Source organism: Podarcis raffonei, chromosome 3, assembly GCF_027172205.1.
Source record: "Podarcis raffonei isolate rPodRaf1 chromosome 3, rPodRaf1.pri, whole genome shotgun sequence".
NCBI classification, from domain to species: Eukaryota; Metazoa; Chordata; class Lepidosauria; order Squamata; family Lacertidae; genus Podarcis; species Podarcis raffonei.
The window spans coordinates 42,343,587-42,360,342 of NC_070604.1; the positions used below are offsets into that span (position 1 = coordinate 42,343,587).

The 16,756-nt window shown below is 39.2% G+C and overlaps 1 protein-coding gene across 3 annotated transcripts in view; it reads left to right on the forward strand.

Moving 5' to 3' along the window:
- Nucleotides 1-16,472, forward strand: part of TTK (TTK protein kinase) — a 31,700-nt gene extending 15,228 nt beyond the window's left edge. For all 3 annotated transcript variants that reach the window (XM_053381338.1, XM_053381340.1, XM_053381339.1), the window contains exons 10-22: nt 1,982-2,105; nt 2,599-2,771; nt 3,770-3,939; nt 4,997-5,105; nt 5,756-5,848; nt 6,126-6,283; nt 6,376-6,524; nt 7,789-7,913; nt 9,039-9,119; nt 11,919-12,095; nt 13,394-13,484; nt 13,682-13,779; nt 15,850-16,472. In XM_053381338.1, coding sequence (XP_053237313.1) covers nt 1,982-2,105; nt 2,599-2,771; nt 3,770-3,939; nt 4,997-5,105; nt 5,756-5,848; nt 6,126-6,283; nt 6,376-6,524; nt 7,789-7,913; nt 9,039-9,119; nt 11,919-12,095; nt 13,394-13,484; nt 13,682-13,779; nt 15,850-15,936 — 1,635 coding nt within the window. In that variant the 3' untranslated portion in view covers nt 15,937-16,472. The remainder of the gene's footprint in view (nt 1-1,981; nt 2,106-2,598; nt 2,772-3,769; nt 3,940-4,996; nt 5,106-5,755; nt 5,849-6,125; nt 6,284-6,375; nt 6,525-7,788; nt 7,914-9,038; nt 9,120-11,918; nt 12,096-13,393; nt 13,485-13,681; nt 13,780-15,849) is intronic.
- Nucleotides 16,473-16,756: the final 284 nt, after the last annotated feature.

The following is a 16,756-nucleotide window of genomic DNA, read 5'->3' on the forward strand; positions in this document are numbered from 1 at the left end:
GTGTGTGGCAATCAATCAATCAATCAATCAATCAATAAAAGAAGGGGCAAAAAGGAGGTTGGGTTCTAGGAAAAATGAATTTGGCAATCCCACCTATCATTGAATCATTTCATCTGCAAACTTCCTTAAGCTCATGCAGGATCCACTGCTCACAATCCATGGAACCAAGAGTGCAGGAGCAGGCCATGAAAATCATATTCTTCCTCCTGCCATGGCTTAAACTCGCTGGGAAAAAATTTGCATGTGAGCGGGAGGATATGGGAGTAGGAGCATGCAATCATGCTTTCTCCTTCTGATCTCATTCAAGACTCTATGACCACCTTTCCCATTTTAAAATCCAGTGAAGTTACAACATGCAATTTGGGAAACTCCTTATTCATTTCTCCCCCCCTCCCCAAGGGACTAAGCCAGAGTTTCCAAACTTTTCTTGTTGGTGACACACTTTTTAGACAGGCATTGTTTCACGACACAGTAATTCAGTCTTACTGGCAAGCTGGAAGTTAAATTAACCCCTTTCCAGATTCTGGAGGAGCATGGGGAGAGTTTGCATGACACAACTGCACACTGCTGCTGCTGACACACTAACGTGTCACAACACACAGTTTGGAAAGCTCTGGACTAAGCAATGCATGCTTGAGTGTCATTTGTGGGTTAAGGTAACAATGAAACGAGTCACTTTATGTAGATGTTGCTATTTATGTGCAGTAGTTTGTGGTTTAGAACCTTTCTCTTTGGGCCCTTGGAGGAGGCACTTTTAATATTAATCATAAACAAATTGTTCTTAGCAACACCTTTCAGTTATCATTTAAAATGTTATTCAAACAAATCAGATTGGGCCTATGGAAATGTTCACAATATGAATGGCTGTAAGTCACAGCTTAATGTTAATACTACTTTTTAAGTGTTCAAAGCACTCCTTTTTTATTACCCTTACAAAATACAAACATTGATAAACTTATCCCCATATTGTAGATGAAAACAGCCAAATTAGCTAGCCTAAATGTTGGCAGGAGTAGGCAGAAAGCAGATCTAGATCTCTGCTTTATTGGCAAGGCTTTCTGACTCTCAATAGTTGGTCAATAAAGTAGTTTCCACAAGCTTGAAGTTTGCCCACCTGTCTCTTTGTGAGTTCATGACTGAGGTGAGATTTTAATTGAGGATATCCACTCTTAGCTGCTACACTAAACCAAACCTTAAGTGGGTGGCAGCCCATAGAATTGGTGTGCTGAGGTTCTAGAACTAATGAGCTGCTTCTCAAAGCAGTTTGTGGCATTTTATGTGACAGGATAGAAATGAAACAAGGTTGGGGAAATTGTTCTGAACCGGAGATCATGTTGCCATTCAAATTGGCCAGTTTGCTGACTTAAATATGCAGAAGCCTCAAACCAAGGCATTTGCACAGATTTACTGACACAAATCTCAAGAGTTCTCCCATATGCAGATATTATCGGTGCCATTTCTCATCTTTCAGTTTTGAAGATAAGGATGCATTTTGTCAGGATGCAAGCAACTGAAGATTATAAGACACGAATTTCAGAGTTTGCTCCAATAGAAGATAAAACTGTAAAAGCTGCTTCTAGAGTCTGTCTTGTTATTGTAGTCAAGTTATAGTTCACTTCCCAAGAACTTAACAAAGCCGCCCAGAGTGGCTGGATATAAATAATAAAAAAATGATCTGACGTTTAGAAGACATCTGAAGGCAGCCCTGTATCGGGAAAATTTTAGTGTCTGATGTATTACAATTTGTATATGTGCTGTAAGCCGCCCAGAGTGCCTGGGGAAACCCAACCAGATGGGTGAGGTATAAATAATAAAATAATAATTATTATTATAACAACCACCACCACCATCAAGATTATGCAGGAGAATAAGCAGGCTAGGATCCTTCAGTTTTAATTCTATATTAAACCATGGAGTCAGCTGAGTGTGTGGCTATCTTTTCTCTTGGCTTTATTATAAAAAACTCTTCTTCTTTTTTAAGCCTTTACCAAGCAGATGGTTAATGGAATTGCAGCCACCAGATGAAGAGAGCTCAGAAGTAGCCAGCAATTCAGCTTCAACCTTAAAGAATAAATATGGTTCTACTTATGCTGTTAAACAAAAAGGTTTGCTTTAACTCTGTGGGATTAGACTGACATGGGTATCTCAGTAGACTTTTAACTTTGGCATTTGTGGATTGTTCATTCTGCACTTGATTAAAGTAGCCAGAGCATAGTTGGCTTAGCTGAAAATTAGGAAAAAAATGAAAAGAGGCTACCTTTTCCCCCTCCAAAGCATGACCCTCTGAATGTAGTTTTTATTGCTTGCCCTAGAGTCCCATATTTTAGATCCTCTGTCTCCATTGTAACTTGAGGCCACTGCAGAAGTTCAGTTTGCCCAGTGCATGTCCCCTTTCCCTAAGGATGACTATAGCTCCTACAACCCGCTACTCCTTTCTCCAGTCCACCACTTGTATAAATTCAGTAAGGCTTAGCAACACTTTTAGTCTATTCACAGTAAGTTTTTTGTGCTCCTTGTGTAGTCCAACCTCTTCCTTTTCTGAATATCTTGCTGTAAACACCACCATATTCTTTTGGATAACTGGAACTATTGTTTTAGAAACTGAGGAGCACCACAAGGAGCCAAGTACCATAGAACCAAGCTGCCTGGAAAGACTACAGCACCCCTCTGTTCCTCTTGAAAATGATGAAAAGAAACAGTCAAGATTAAATTGTCATGCATCTGCAAATAAGTGGTTTAATATTGAAGCAATGCACAAACCAAACTTGGAGGTAATTTTATTGACTTATATAAGTGATTTTTTGTTATGTTGTCTTCATTGTCATTAGTACTGAAATCCCTTTTTGAGTAGGATAAAAGTTGTACAGTGGTACCTCGGGTTAAGAACTTAATTCGTTCTGGAGGTCCATTCTTAATCTGAAACTGTTCTTAGAATTGCTTGAATATGGTATTGTGTGCACAAGCTTACTATTAAAACCTCCTAAAAGTACTTGGTGCTTGCCTACTGTTTAGATATGCATGACAAATCGCATGCAAATGCTAGTATAGGCCATAATATTCTGTGGATAAGCAGAGCTTTGAATTCCAGAAATGTGTGCAATTCAAAGATCAAGTGAAATTGCACCTTTCAGGGGCTCCCATCCAAGTACTAACCAGGCCTGACCCTGTTTAGCTTCCGAAATCAGACGAGATTGGGCGTGTTCAGGGTAGTATAGCCGTAGACAAGGATTTTAATAGCAAGAAAATGGAAAAGCAAAACCATCCCCTCGAAGTTCGAATGGCAAGCAAAACTAATAGAGTACTTACAATTAGCAAGGAGAATAGGGGCAGTGAGAGGAAATTCAACACAAGAAGTAAACAAGGAATCGTCAATAATTAAGGAATATTTCAAAGGGTACTGCAATAATAAATGCTTTCTGGCAGATATTGAATGAGCCATGCAATATAAAGTATTTGTTAGATAGTTAAATTAACGAAAAACAACTTCACACAACTGTGTAAATAATAGTTTAATTGTATTTTAGTAGAGTCGGAAGTTTCTTTTCTTTGCTGATTCAAACAGTGGATAAACACAGTGAATGTTATTTTGTTGGTACTGCATGTATTTTAAGAATCTGTCTAATAAAATCTTCAGTAAATTTAAAAAAGAAAAAAAGAAATTGCACCTTTGATTTCCACTTAAATTTTATTTAGCAAGCACGCACTAGTACGTGGATTTTATATGATGTATGCTTACTTGAGAACTGATGACATTTTCTCCATTTTATAGGGAAAAAACTCAAGTGCTGAACAGCCAGTGTTTCAAGTTTCTAAAAGGTTTTCACCACCAGAGCCAATTTTTCGAAAACTTTCAACCCCAGAGACTGCATCAAAGATAAACAGCCAGTCCCTTGTTGGCCCAGTAGCTAGCAACAACACACTGCGAGATTACATGGCCTGGTAACTTTTGTTTGTGTGTGTGTGTGTGTGTGTGTGTGTGTGTGTGTTGGTTTATTTTTTCAATTCTGTTTTAGTTTTTGATGGAATTTGCTTTTGTGCTGTTTAAGCAACCTAATGGTTATATGTACTAAAAAGAGGTGTGTGTCTTCAATGCTGGTTAAAGTATTTGTAGAGTGTCTGAACTTGAAAAAACATCCATCATCAATAATCCTGCATGGCGTAAAAACGAAGCAGGAGTAGTACTAACAGTAGTTTGATTTATTGTCCACCCTTTACCCTAAATGTCTGCGAGTCACAACAATTTAAAATGAATTAAAAACAATTTAAAGCAAATTCCAATCACAGTGCCAATCTAAACACCCACGAGGCAACCTTTGCAGCTGTTTTAAAATAGGGGTTATACGAGATCTAAAGGGAAGCCCAGCTAGTAAACTGGCTGCTGTGTTTTGGATCAGTTGAAATTTCTGAGTTGTCTTCAAGGGCAGCTGCTCACAGCATATTGCAAGAATCCAGTTTGGAAGTTACCAGAGCAGGGTGGAGTACAGTGGTCCAGTAATTTCTGCCCAAAAGGGGCTGTAGTCGGCAGACCAGCTGTGTCTGGAAAAGGGACTCCTTGCCAATGAGGCCACCCGAGCCTTGCAGTGACATCTGGAACAGGCCATCTGCCCTTCTCCTGGACTTGAGAACTTAGGACACATGACTCCTTGTTTTTTTCAGCATCAGTTTATTGGCCAACATCCAAGCACTCATCTTAACACCTCAACTTCCTCTTCCAAGTCAGGGGAAGAGAAGGATTGAGCTGGGTGTCATCTTTGTATCGATAAACTCTTACTAGAAGTACATGCGCTTCAAATTAAGATTAAATTTATTATTTTTGGGAGATGTTTGGGCAGTTTTTTGGAGATGTTTTTGAGCCAGCTTTAAACATTACATTCAACTTCAAATATTGTGACTTGGATGAAAAAAATTAAGCTGCTGGTTAAATACATAGTTGATTGGGGGTGGGGAGTGTATTGCTGCTTGTGCAAGGATTGTAATGCTCAAATGCCTTTGACAGTTTCAGTACTCCAGTCATAACGAATAATTTTCTTCACCTGAGTAAGGACATCACACCATACAACCAGCTTTCCTGTTTGCAACCTTGTGCTCCCTCAACTCCATTCCAAGTGCGTATTGGATTACCGGTAACCTTTCTAAAATAATGACTCTGAAAGTGCATTATGAGATAATGAAGGAAACTGATCCATAGTGGGTGCAACCCATTCTTACGTACAAGCAAGCAGTTAGAAATTTTTATTGCTTTATCACTTGTTGTTTGCTGTCCTGAACTCCTTTGAGAGGGATGGTGGGATATAAATTTAAGAAAGAAAGAATGTACATTTAATGTTTCATAACATGGTTGTCTTGTATTAAATATGTAACAAATTTCTGTTTTGTTTCTGGGCTAACAGTTTTGATGCTATGCTCTTTAAGCTGTGCTTGTAATCTGCAACCTGTTGACAGTTTTATGTCAGTCCCACAAGAAATACCTGAACATACTAGTAAGCTAAATACAGTGGACACTCGGGTTGCAAACGTGATCCGTATGGGATGCACGTTCGCAACCCGCAGCGGCGAGTCTGCGCATGCACGGGTTGCAATTTAGTGCTTCTGCGCATGCACGACTGCCAAAACCCAGAAGTAACCCATTCCGGTACTTCTGGGTTTCAGCGGTCCGTAGCCTGAAAAAAGGCAACCTGAAGTGTCTGTAACCCGAGATATGACTGTAAATATCTAACATATGTTGCTTTTGATGTGTTTTTTTTTTAAAATTCAGATTTCAACTCCTTTACCTAAAAATGATTGCATCAGTATTAAAGGAAAATGGTATACTGTGTTGAAACAAATCGGCAGGGGAGGATCAAGTAAGGTGAGATTTTAAATGCAAGTTTTAGTTCATTGATAACTGTTGCTTGCGGTAGGTGGTTTAAAAATAATCACTGACATAACATACTATGTCATTGCTTCCCCTGTCCCCATCTCTCTTAAGCAACACCATTATTTTTGTATTGTGCTTGTAATAGGTAGTTTCCCTTACAGGGTAAGTTCAAGAAGGTCCCTGACCTTGGTGTACTTAACATTTGGTAATGCGCTTAAAAACAAGCAAAGCTGGTGTTTTGTATTCTCCCCCCCTTTTTTTTTTGCAGGTGTTTCAAGTACTTGATGAAAAGAAGCAGCTTTATGCTATAAAATACGTCAATTTAGAAGAAGCAGAGGAACAAACTTTAGAAAGCTATAAAAACGAGATTGCACACTTAAATAAACTTCAGCAACATTGCGATAAGATTATCCGACTGTTTGACTAGTGAGTAAATGTTTTTACAAACCCAGCTTAATTAAAAACACCTCCCAAGTGTCATTTCCCATATATGACTTCATTTTCATAACTTGTTTTAGTGAAATTAGCAAGAAGAGTATCTACATGTTGATGGAATGTGGAAACATTGATCTTAACACTTGGCTTAAAAAGAAAAAAATTAACCCATGGGAGCGGAAGAGCTTTTGGGAAAATATGTTGGAAGCTGTCCATACAATCCACACACATGGTATCTATAAAAGCTTATTTCTATGTATTTGAAGACTTCTACTGAACCTTTCAACACTTGCTGTTCACAGGAATGGCTACCAATGAATTACTAGTCAAATAATGCATTAGATTTCTATCTTTTTATGCATCCATAAACTGCTTTGAGGTTTTTTTTTTCTACAATCAAGCGGTGTATAAATAAATTAAATCTGCCTCTTGGAAATCTAATAGAGAGGGACATATGCTCTTTGGCTATTTGTTTGCATTACCTTAACTGTTTATATAACTATAATACTTTCTTACTTTTTAAAGCGCCATCTAGTTATCTCTATCACTGTCACAGCAACAAATAGTCTAGTATTCTGTGAATGAGCCACTGCAAGTGTAAGGCTCACATGCTCCCCATTCTTCACCTTCTGTGCAATTAGGAGAAATTCAGAAGTTTCCTCATTCACTTTCAAAAAGCCACAGTTTGCTGTGTCATTCTGGCCTGGAATTGAGGCTAATCTTAACTGTGGCTAGTTTAAACAAGCCAGCTTCAGTAACTGGTTTGAAGTTAGCTTAGGATTGGACATCTGGGTTGTGTTGTGGGGATCTCGATGGGTTGGCACCTCCTGTCCCCGGGCCAGGTTGATGTTGAGGGAGCTGATGCCCAAGTCAGGAGCAGACTTAAACACACCAGGAGGAAGTCAACCATGTGTGAACCAGTACTTGTGATTTCTTTCCATACAAACCACAAGCTGAAACCAAGTTTATGCTTGTGGTTGGTTTCCTCCTGAGCACAGCAAAGTCAGGAAGGAGTAATGGGCAGATGTACTTAGCAGCGTATACCAGAATTCATGCAAGTTAACTATTTGTATTACATGAAATTGCACTTTTGTTATGGTTAGTAGCAGCAGTTGAATGGAGCATTTTAATTATAACATTTAATTATATTCTGGGAAAAAGTAGTGTCTTGTTTTGTAAATTAACTGGAACTAGTTCTAATCTTGGAATATGTTTCCAGAGGGGTTTTGTTTTGCTTTTGTTTTGCTTTGTTGTGCAATGATGAAGGTTAGATAAAAACCTGTTCCCTCTGTGAAAGTAAATAGATTTCTTAGAGCAGGGTGAATGTCACAGCCAAATTGCAGTCTCCGAGGTCTGTTATCATAGCTACAAAAGGACCTGGCTTCTCCTCCCATCCTTGTGTGTTGGGCCAAGAAGGTTTGTAGAATGGGTGTGAGAGAACAGAGTAAATGCACATATTTTTAATTTGTACTAACTGAACAAATTTTAATTTGCAGGTATTGTTCATAGTGATCTGAAACCAGCAAACTTTCTGCTAGTGGATGGAATGCTAAAACTAATAGATTTTGGCATTGCAAATCAAATGCAGCCAGATGTGACAAGCATTTTTAAAGATTCACAGGTGAGACTGTTGGGGCATCCTTGTGTTACCCTATTATAAAACAGTACGAATGTCTGTTTTCACAATGAGGGGACATCAGGAATAATGTGAGGAGTTTTGTGGGTCTTGATTTGTGTTTGCCTGTTTTAGGCAGGTTGCGGGTCTAGACATAGTCATGGCGCATGGTTTCCCAGAGTGTGGACTACAGGAGTCATGACTACCCCAGATGAAAGAGAGAAGGGATATTGCACAAAAGTTCATTGGAAGCTGCCTTATACAGAGTCGGCTCTTTGGTCCATCTAGCTCAATATTGTCTACACTGACAACAGCATCTTTTGGGGTTTCAGACCATCTTTTCCAGCCCTACCTGGAAATGCCAGGGATTGAACCTGGAGTCTATTGCATGGAAAGCATGTATGCTATGGCATGGAGTTGCAGCCTGAATTATGCCCGGTTGCTGCGGAAATGTTGCAAGCTGTAGGTTATATGTTGGGCGTTGGCATCCAACAGAGATGTATAGCAGTCTATACATGAAGGGCATGTCCCACTTCAGATGGGTCTGAGAAGAGTATTCATAAAGGGTGAAACAGCATAAAATTTCACAGAGAAATCCTGTTTTGTGGGTTTTTTAAAGCTAGGAAATAGTTAAGCCTAATCAGCTCACTTAGTATCAATATGTACGTAGCAGACCCAATCTCTTGACAAAGTTTAAGAGGTAGGGAGTGGGCCCTATGATTTCCTCCTTCTCTCCTGTCCAATTTAACCACAGTCAATGGATACTTTGGTTCGGACATTAGCTATGGCTCCTATTTTACCAAGGTTCTTAACCATCCTCAAATCATGGTTACGCACAGAATCTGATTTGCCTTAACCATGGTTAACATCAGTGTGGCCATATTCCTTTGCTTCAGTTAAAGCAACAGGAGGAATTTTCTCTGAAAGGGCAGAGCTGTGGAGAGGAGGTTCACAATCCCACAGAGCACTCTCTTAATTACTGTAGCTCTGTTGCTTGAAACTGACTCACCAAACCTGACGAAAGTTGCCAGTGGCTTTATTGGGGTGGAGAATTGGGCATATAGTGTATAGCATATAGCATATATATTGTACTCATTTTAATTACATGATTATATTTTTAATTGTTACTAGGTTGGCACAGTTAACTACATGCCACCAGAGGTAATTAAAGACATGTCTTCCTGTGGTGAAAATGGAAAACCAAGGTCAAAGGTAAAAAATACCCTGTGGTTAAAGGAGGGAAATGCTTTGGTTTGGATTTTACTTTATAAATCTCCACAAACCCAGGACAAAATCATTGGGGTTTTTTGGTATGCAGTGATGTGAATAAAGCAGTTAGAAAAAGGCTTGTATGGGCAGGGTGGTGTGACGGTAGCAAAAGTTGAAATAGCATCAAATTAGAATTGACTCTGGGTTTAAGAAGAGCTTCATAATGGATTATATCCAGTCCCAGCATAAAGATACTGCAGCCTTATGTACTTCTTGGGTGGCTGGCAATCGGGGGATCCTTGGGGAATGCCTGAGATGTGGGGCAAGAGGCTGCAGTAGGAATGAGGGGAGGGGCGTCAGATGGAGGCGGCTTACTGCGTGGAGGAGCAAGGATCCTTATACTGGCGCCGGATGCTTCCTAATGAAAATTTGTGAGAGGAAGAGCTCAAATGTGAAACTAGCACCTTAGGCAACCACATGGGAGAGTGAACTTTGGGGAAGGGTTGTCTCTGATTTTAAAAGCTTAAAGAAAACTGCTTCGTTTCCATCCGACATTGCAGTAAGGACAGGGAGATACATATTTTGACCTTATACAGCCAGCAAAAATACCGCAGAGGTCAGGAAGACATTCCTACATATATACATACGTACATAATTTTTGGTGTGTGTTTCCTTTCCACAGTTTAAACCATGCTCAGGGTGGCTTACAACATAAAAAAATGACCACTGCATAACGGAAGTAATAATAAACAATAAATAACAATTTTTGCAAAAATCACAAGATCTAAAATAAAGGTACAAACAGGAACAGCAACAATGCCCCCCAATAAAACCCCCAAACAACATGCCAGCCCAAGAGTCTGTTCAGCTTTTGTAGCTGGAGTGAGTCAGGGCTCCGCCTCCCAGGCCAGGTGGAAAAAGGCCTGCAAGGCAGGGAGCAGCTCTCCCAGGACTCACAGCCAAGATCCTCTATGGCAGGCATCCCCAAACTCGGCCCGCCAGATGTTTTTGGACTACAATTCCCATCATCCCTGACCACTGGTCCTGTTAGCTAGTCATGATGGTGTTGGGAGTCATTCTGCAAAGAAACAGTAAAGATGTTTGTACCTTTAAGAATTGTTTCTGTGAGCTTTGGGCAGATTGGGTACAGCTGGTCATAACTACAAAAGGAGGAAAAGTTGCAGTTTGAACTTTGCCTGCAGTGAGAAAACACCCACAATGTTCGTTGTTTTGTAATAAAACCTTTATTTGATTTGGTTTTACACTGGCCTCGTGGTGTCGTTGTTTCTGTCATCTGCCACCAGAAGAAAGCCCCCCTCTAACAAATGGGAATTGTAGTCCAGTAACATCTGGAGGGCCGAGTTTGGGGATGCCTGCTCTATGGCCTCCTCAGCAGCCTTCCTTCAAGCACAACCAAACCTTATTTCTTAGGCCTTTAATGTTGTGGCATTTGCCCGTTCTTTTGGAAATACCTGTACAGGGGGAGAGAAAGAGTTAATAGGTAGACCAATAGAAAAGCCAGAGGCGGAGCCTACCTGTTTATAAAAAGGGCTTAGCCCAAAGTTTAGTTAGTTGTTAGTTAGTTGGTTGGTTGGGAAGAAGCAGTTGGGAAAGCAGTTGGCAGACAGATGGAAATAGACAGTTTGTACAGTTCTTGTGTGAGGGGAGGTAGAAGAGTTAGAGACAGGATAAAATAAGACTAAGAGGGTAAAAGGTAACAGTGTTTTGAATGCATTTAAAGTTTATTTGTGTCTGCAATAAACTACACTCTTCATTGTTAACTTGAGAATAGTCGGTGAGACGACCGGGGGCTCCATACGAACGCCTCAAATGTTTACACTACTTTTAAAACGATTAAACTCACTGGTCTGTCTTGAAGTTAATTTTTTAAAAACCTTGTGTAACGGTGATGTTAGCCAACAGAAGAGCAAAAAACACTGCAAGGTTTTTACATGCATTTTCTAAGTAATTTGTTAAGCAGCCCCATAAAGTATTATCATTCCCATCACGTAGATGGGGGTATGAGGTGGGGAGCAATTTATTTTACTCTTTTGCAAAATTGTTTCAGCCAAAGACTTATGGGCTTAAGTGAACAGAGTAAAATTGCCCTACATTAAGTTGCCTATGTTCATTTTCTTCTATAAGCTGACTCCCGTGCCAGCATGTTAAATATACACAAAACTGAGGCTCCCTTTGTCTATATTCCTCCTCTTCTTCTGAAACTCACCTACTCATGTTGAGTTAAAAAGCAGACATTCCAGTGTAGCAGGTTTATGTTTCAGTCAGTGCGAGGTAGTATGAGAGAATCTATCATTGTATTCCACTTTCTGTTGATCCCTTACCAGGGCATCAGTTTCTTAAACAATTTTTATGAGCAATATTATTCATCATTTAAAATGGTCTGCCTTTGAAGCAATGTTTCCATTCTTTTAGATTACAAAACTGATAATGTAGATTTCTCTCTGTGGTTTTAACTGTGTGCAAATTACTTTTCCTGACAATTAACATCCTACTTTCGGCAATATGCATCAACGCAAAGGTGTGTCATTGATCAGATTTTGAAATATAGACGCGCTCCTTTATTGCTTAATTGTTATGCTGTTGCACCAGGTTTTATAATTGATTGCTTATTCAGTTGCACCACGTATGTTAATGTAATGGCAATAGCAATAGCAATAGCTTCAAAGTCATTGTGTTAATTGTGTGAGGAGCATCTATCTATCTATCATCTATCTATCTATCTATCTATCTATCTATCTATCTATCTATCATCCATCCATCTATCCTTGCCTTTATTTTTAGATCAGTCCAAAAAATGATGTTTGGTCATTGGGCTGCATTTTATACTGTATGACCTATGGAAGAACTCCATTTCAGCACATAACAAATCAGATTGCAAAACTTCATGCCATAATTGATCCTAGTCATGAAATAGCGTTCCCTGATATTGCAGAAAAAGACCTCCAGGATGCCTTAAAGGTAACCACCTGTGTAAATTTGTACAATATCATTTTGTTTAGCAGTCTTAATGTATATATCAAACAGTTCCTGACTTTATCATTTGTGGTTGGGGCGGGGGGGGGGGGGGCGGGCAGGGAACTACATCTGGGCTTGGATCCTGAGAACCATGAAAGGAAGCTCACAAAGGGGGACTTTCTCCGTTCTCCTCCTCCCTAACGTTTTCTCCCCGTGCCCCAGGGAAAGTTGAAAGGTCCCTCTGAACAGCTTGCAGTGGGGCACAGGCAGGCTGCTGAGGGAAGGAAGAAATTGCTCAGAATATGGTAGAAGGACCTCCTCCTTGAGAGGGTTTTTTGGGGGTGGGGTGGAGTGGAGCTGTAGTGCAGAGGACAGAGACAGGAAAGAGACTACATTCCTCAAGCGTCTTTTGGCACATTATTCTTGGGAGTCAAGCTCTGTGCACTTTTGTATGTGATTCTGTTTCTCTCCAATGCCTAGGCAAGTTTAAGGGCACCGTGTATTTTTTTAAAAAATTACCATGTACTATATGTTATGTGTTTGATTATACCTGGAGAAGACACAGCATACAAGTGTTTATGTGAAATGTTATTTCTCTTGGCTCCTTTTAGAGAACTAGCCTATTGGAAAGAAGGTAGCGTTCTGCTTAATCTTAGTTTGTTATCATCCATTATCATTATGATTGTTCTAACATGGCCAGTTTGTTTACGGAGTTGATATAACTTTCATTCATTTAGTGCATCATTTGGACCTACTGTTTATTTATTCCTGTGATGTAGAACAGTAGTTCCCCCAACTTTCCCTCCCATGGACCACTTGGAAATTTATAAGGGTCTTGGCAGACCACTTAATGGGTTTGTTTGTTTTTTATCTGCCTGTTGTAGCGATCGTAATGCTTTGTGCTAGATGCGGTATGATTCTTAATTTTATTGCTTCTCTTAATATGTTTATTGTATTACAATTTTTAAATTATGTAAATTGTAATACAATAAGCATATTAGAGAAGCAGTAAAATTTAAATTGTAAGTGTTCTTTACAGAAACTGCAGGGACCGTCTGAATAAGCTGGCGGGCCATGGGTCACTTTTGGGGAAACATTGACATAGAATATTTACAGAATCCATTCCATTGTGAAACAGCAGGCTGAATCTGATGCTACAAGGCACAAACTAGATTAATGGAGTGCACTTTTAGTTCACTAGGGATACCTTTCCTATATAAAATGTGGAAAACAATGTTGAGCTATAATATTCTTTAGAAAACGGAGTTTTATTGATTCCATCTTGTACCTTCTCTCCTCAGCGCTGTTTGGTAAGGAATCCCAAGCAAAGAATATCTGTCTCTGAATTGTTGGTTCATCCTTATGTACATATTCAAACCAATTCACAAACAGGTAACTTTATCTGTTACTGAATTTCACTTTATTTCGCCAGAGTTTTATATAAAGGTGTTCATTCTCTTGTCTAATACTCTCACAGAGTAAACAATATACCTGCTAACCTAAGTATATCACCAAGTGCTCTGGTATCTGAATTTTCATACAGCTTAGCTGGACATTTTAAGCATAACTAGATTTTAACATTTTTCTAGGGGATTCAAGCACAAAAGGGACAACAGAGGAAATAAAGCGCATCCTGGGTCATCTTGTTGGCCTGAACTCTCCTAACTCCATTTCTAGAGCTACTAGAGTAAGTAAATGTATTTTTGGCAGTGGTATTCTTAACTAAGAGCTTGATATTTATAATACTTAAAGCAGAAAGAGAATGTAGAACTGATACAGTTCCTATTTTTATTTATTTATACCAAATAAAGAAGATACAAAGATACAAAACAAGACACATAAAATGTCCACTTGGGGCAGGAAGGCGTGTGTGACAAAAGTGTAGTGAGGAATGTTGTGTGAGATGGACAGGAGAGGGTGCAAAAATAGTGGATTTGAGAAGCAGCGGATCTTAATAGGCAGTGGGGAATGGTTTGGTGTATAAAGATAGGAAAGGCTTTCACCCTAACAGGGAGTGACAGGGTATAAAACAGAAAAGAATATAAGTTCATAATCTGCAAAGCAATGTGTTATGGCAAGTAAACAAATCCTACCAGACTGCACTTCATAATAGTAATATAAGGGAAATGCTCTCACTTAAAAGAAAGATTTGGTTGGCATGCAGGAGGCATTCAGAAACGAGAGCGGTAGCTCCTCCTACCCACCTGCTGAAGCTCAATCTGTCACTCATTCATAGGAATTATTGGGTGGTTTCTAGTGCTAGGCCTACTCAGAGTAGACCCATTAAAATTAATTATATGACTATCGTAGGTCCATTAATTTCATTGGGTCTAGTCTGAATAGAAGCTAGTTGAGTATATGACGTTTCCAGCAGAAACTTCCCTCAAGGCATTTTATTTAAATGATTACTCATCTTGTGATGAAAACTGAGGTACACAGTGAATTAAGGGATTAAGTTAACCACAGTCAAGGAAAAATCCCTGTGGGATAACTGTGGAATCAGCTTTTCTTCATTTTATCCTTCATTTTATCCCATTTTGGGGGTGGGCACTACTTGCAGCAGATCAGGATTATGACTACAGATAGGTATCCTTACTACTTGTCTCTATAAACAAGGCTACATTGTGATGGCTTGAGTAAAACCTTAAATTTACAAGCCCTGAAACTTGGAAATGATCTATAGTGGTGCCTCAGGTTACATACGCTTCAGGTTACAGACTCCGCTAACCCAGAAATAGTTCCTCGGGTTAAGAACTTTGCTTCAGGATGAGAACAGAAATCGTGCAGCGGCAGCGGGAGGCCCCATTAGCTAAAGTGGTGCTTCAGGTTAAGAACAGTTTCAGGTTAAGAACGGACCTCCGGAACGAATTAAGTATGTAACCAGAGGTACCACTGTAGTTTGAATTCTCTAGGCATGTCTGCATTTTAATAATAATAATAATTAATAATCTCATTCAGTCACGTTGAGGTTAACTGTTAAATGAGGCAAAAATATGTATTGGGCAAAACGACTGTACTCTGCATGGTGGCAGTCCTCTTCTATCACAGTGAAAATTCAGTGGTACTTTTTTTTTTTTTTTTGCTTCTGGACATGCTTTGTTGTGCTTCTTGACAACATTTGCATATTCTAGCAATACTTTTTTAGGTGCAATAAAAGCTGGCGTGAGCATTCTTTTTAAGCCAAATAGACTTGAATTCAAAGATTAAGTTTTGACAAAAGTGTGCAAGTGAATAATCTACAGTTTTATAGTTTTTCATTCAGGTGTAGACAAGTCAAAGGGTGCCCGGAGCAGACAAGCATGTGGAGCACTGGGGGAAGGAGGGGTTAGATCCTGTGCATAGAACTCCATTGCTGGCTCACTACCCAGAATCAGTATGACACTGGCTAGTTTGAGCATTCAAACCCCTGCTTATGGAGAGGATTTTTCACTGGATTCTACATGGAAATGGCATATTGACAAGAGGTTGTTTTATCACAAAAGGATCCCTTTCCCAGGGAGCTTGCAGTCTAAATTTCATCAATGACTGGGAGAGAGTGGAAGGAATTGGGGCTAGATTTTTTATGGGCAGGGGGAGACAGAGTGAGATGGGGGGGTCCGTTATGTGAGAATTCAGATAACTATGCTTTCAACTGGGGATGTGGGGGAAAGGGGTAAGTCAAACGCTCCATGCAAAATATGAGCTGTGAAAGGGGGTTTGAAAGAAAACATGATAGCATCAGATGATCTGATTTGCTTCTTCTTTTTAAATGTTTCAGGCTTTATACGAACAGTGCAGCAACGGTGAAGGTTTAGATGTGTCTGCTTTTGCAAACTGTGACAAGAAAACACAGAGCACAAAGTGATACATAAAGTTTAGCTTTAAAAAGTGTTAATGAAGACATGATAAGACTATTCTAGGCAATAGTTGGTCTGTTTAAACCGAACTGCCTTGCCTCTGATAATTGTTTTATGGTCTAAATGTCATTTGTTTATCCAGTATTTGTATGTTGGTCTTATGGGACAGTCGGTCTCGCTATGTAACTTTAACAGATTGGTTCAATGTGTGGATATTTGGGTACAAAACACAGATGAGGCCTTAAAAGTTGAAAATGTGGAAGATATTTTGTTGCATTTCTTTAAATCATGCAAAAAGGACGACTGGGTTAGAACAAACTTTATTTGCAAGCCTCTAGTATTTTTCTTGAAATATTGACTTCTTTCATTTTGTTTACTGGTGATGTGGGACACTATGTAATTTAGCTACTCTTATGCTCTGCTTCTTGTTTTATGGTGTTACATACTGACATGGACATGTTTTGATTTATAAATGACACCAGACGTTGTAATAAATAAAAAATGAACTCTGTAAATAATAATAATAAAAAGATTTATACTGTTATTCCTAGAATGTGATTTTTTTTTAAAATGGAAGAATTCTTCCAAAATTAAATAGCTGTAAGTATTGAAATACTGAGTACCTTTACAAGTTTGGAAAGGTGACCAAAATAATCCTGTATGTGAAATTTTAGGTTGTCTCCAACTCAGCCATGATAGCTCCTTTAACTTTTTCAAGTTCTGTGAATTAGTTCTTCATTAATGTCAAGATGGTAGACATTTCCTCTAAGTATAGGCATAATTACGACATCATTCAGGCAAAGAGAAAGCATATTAAATCTGCATTAT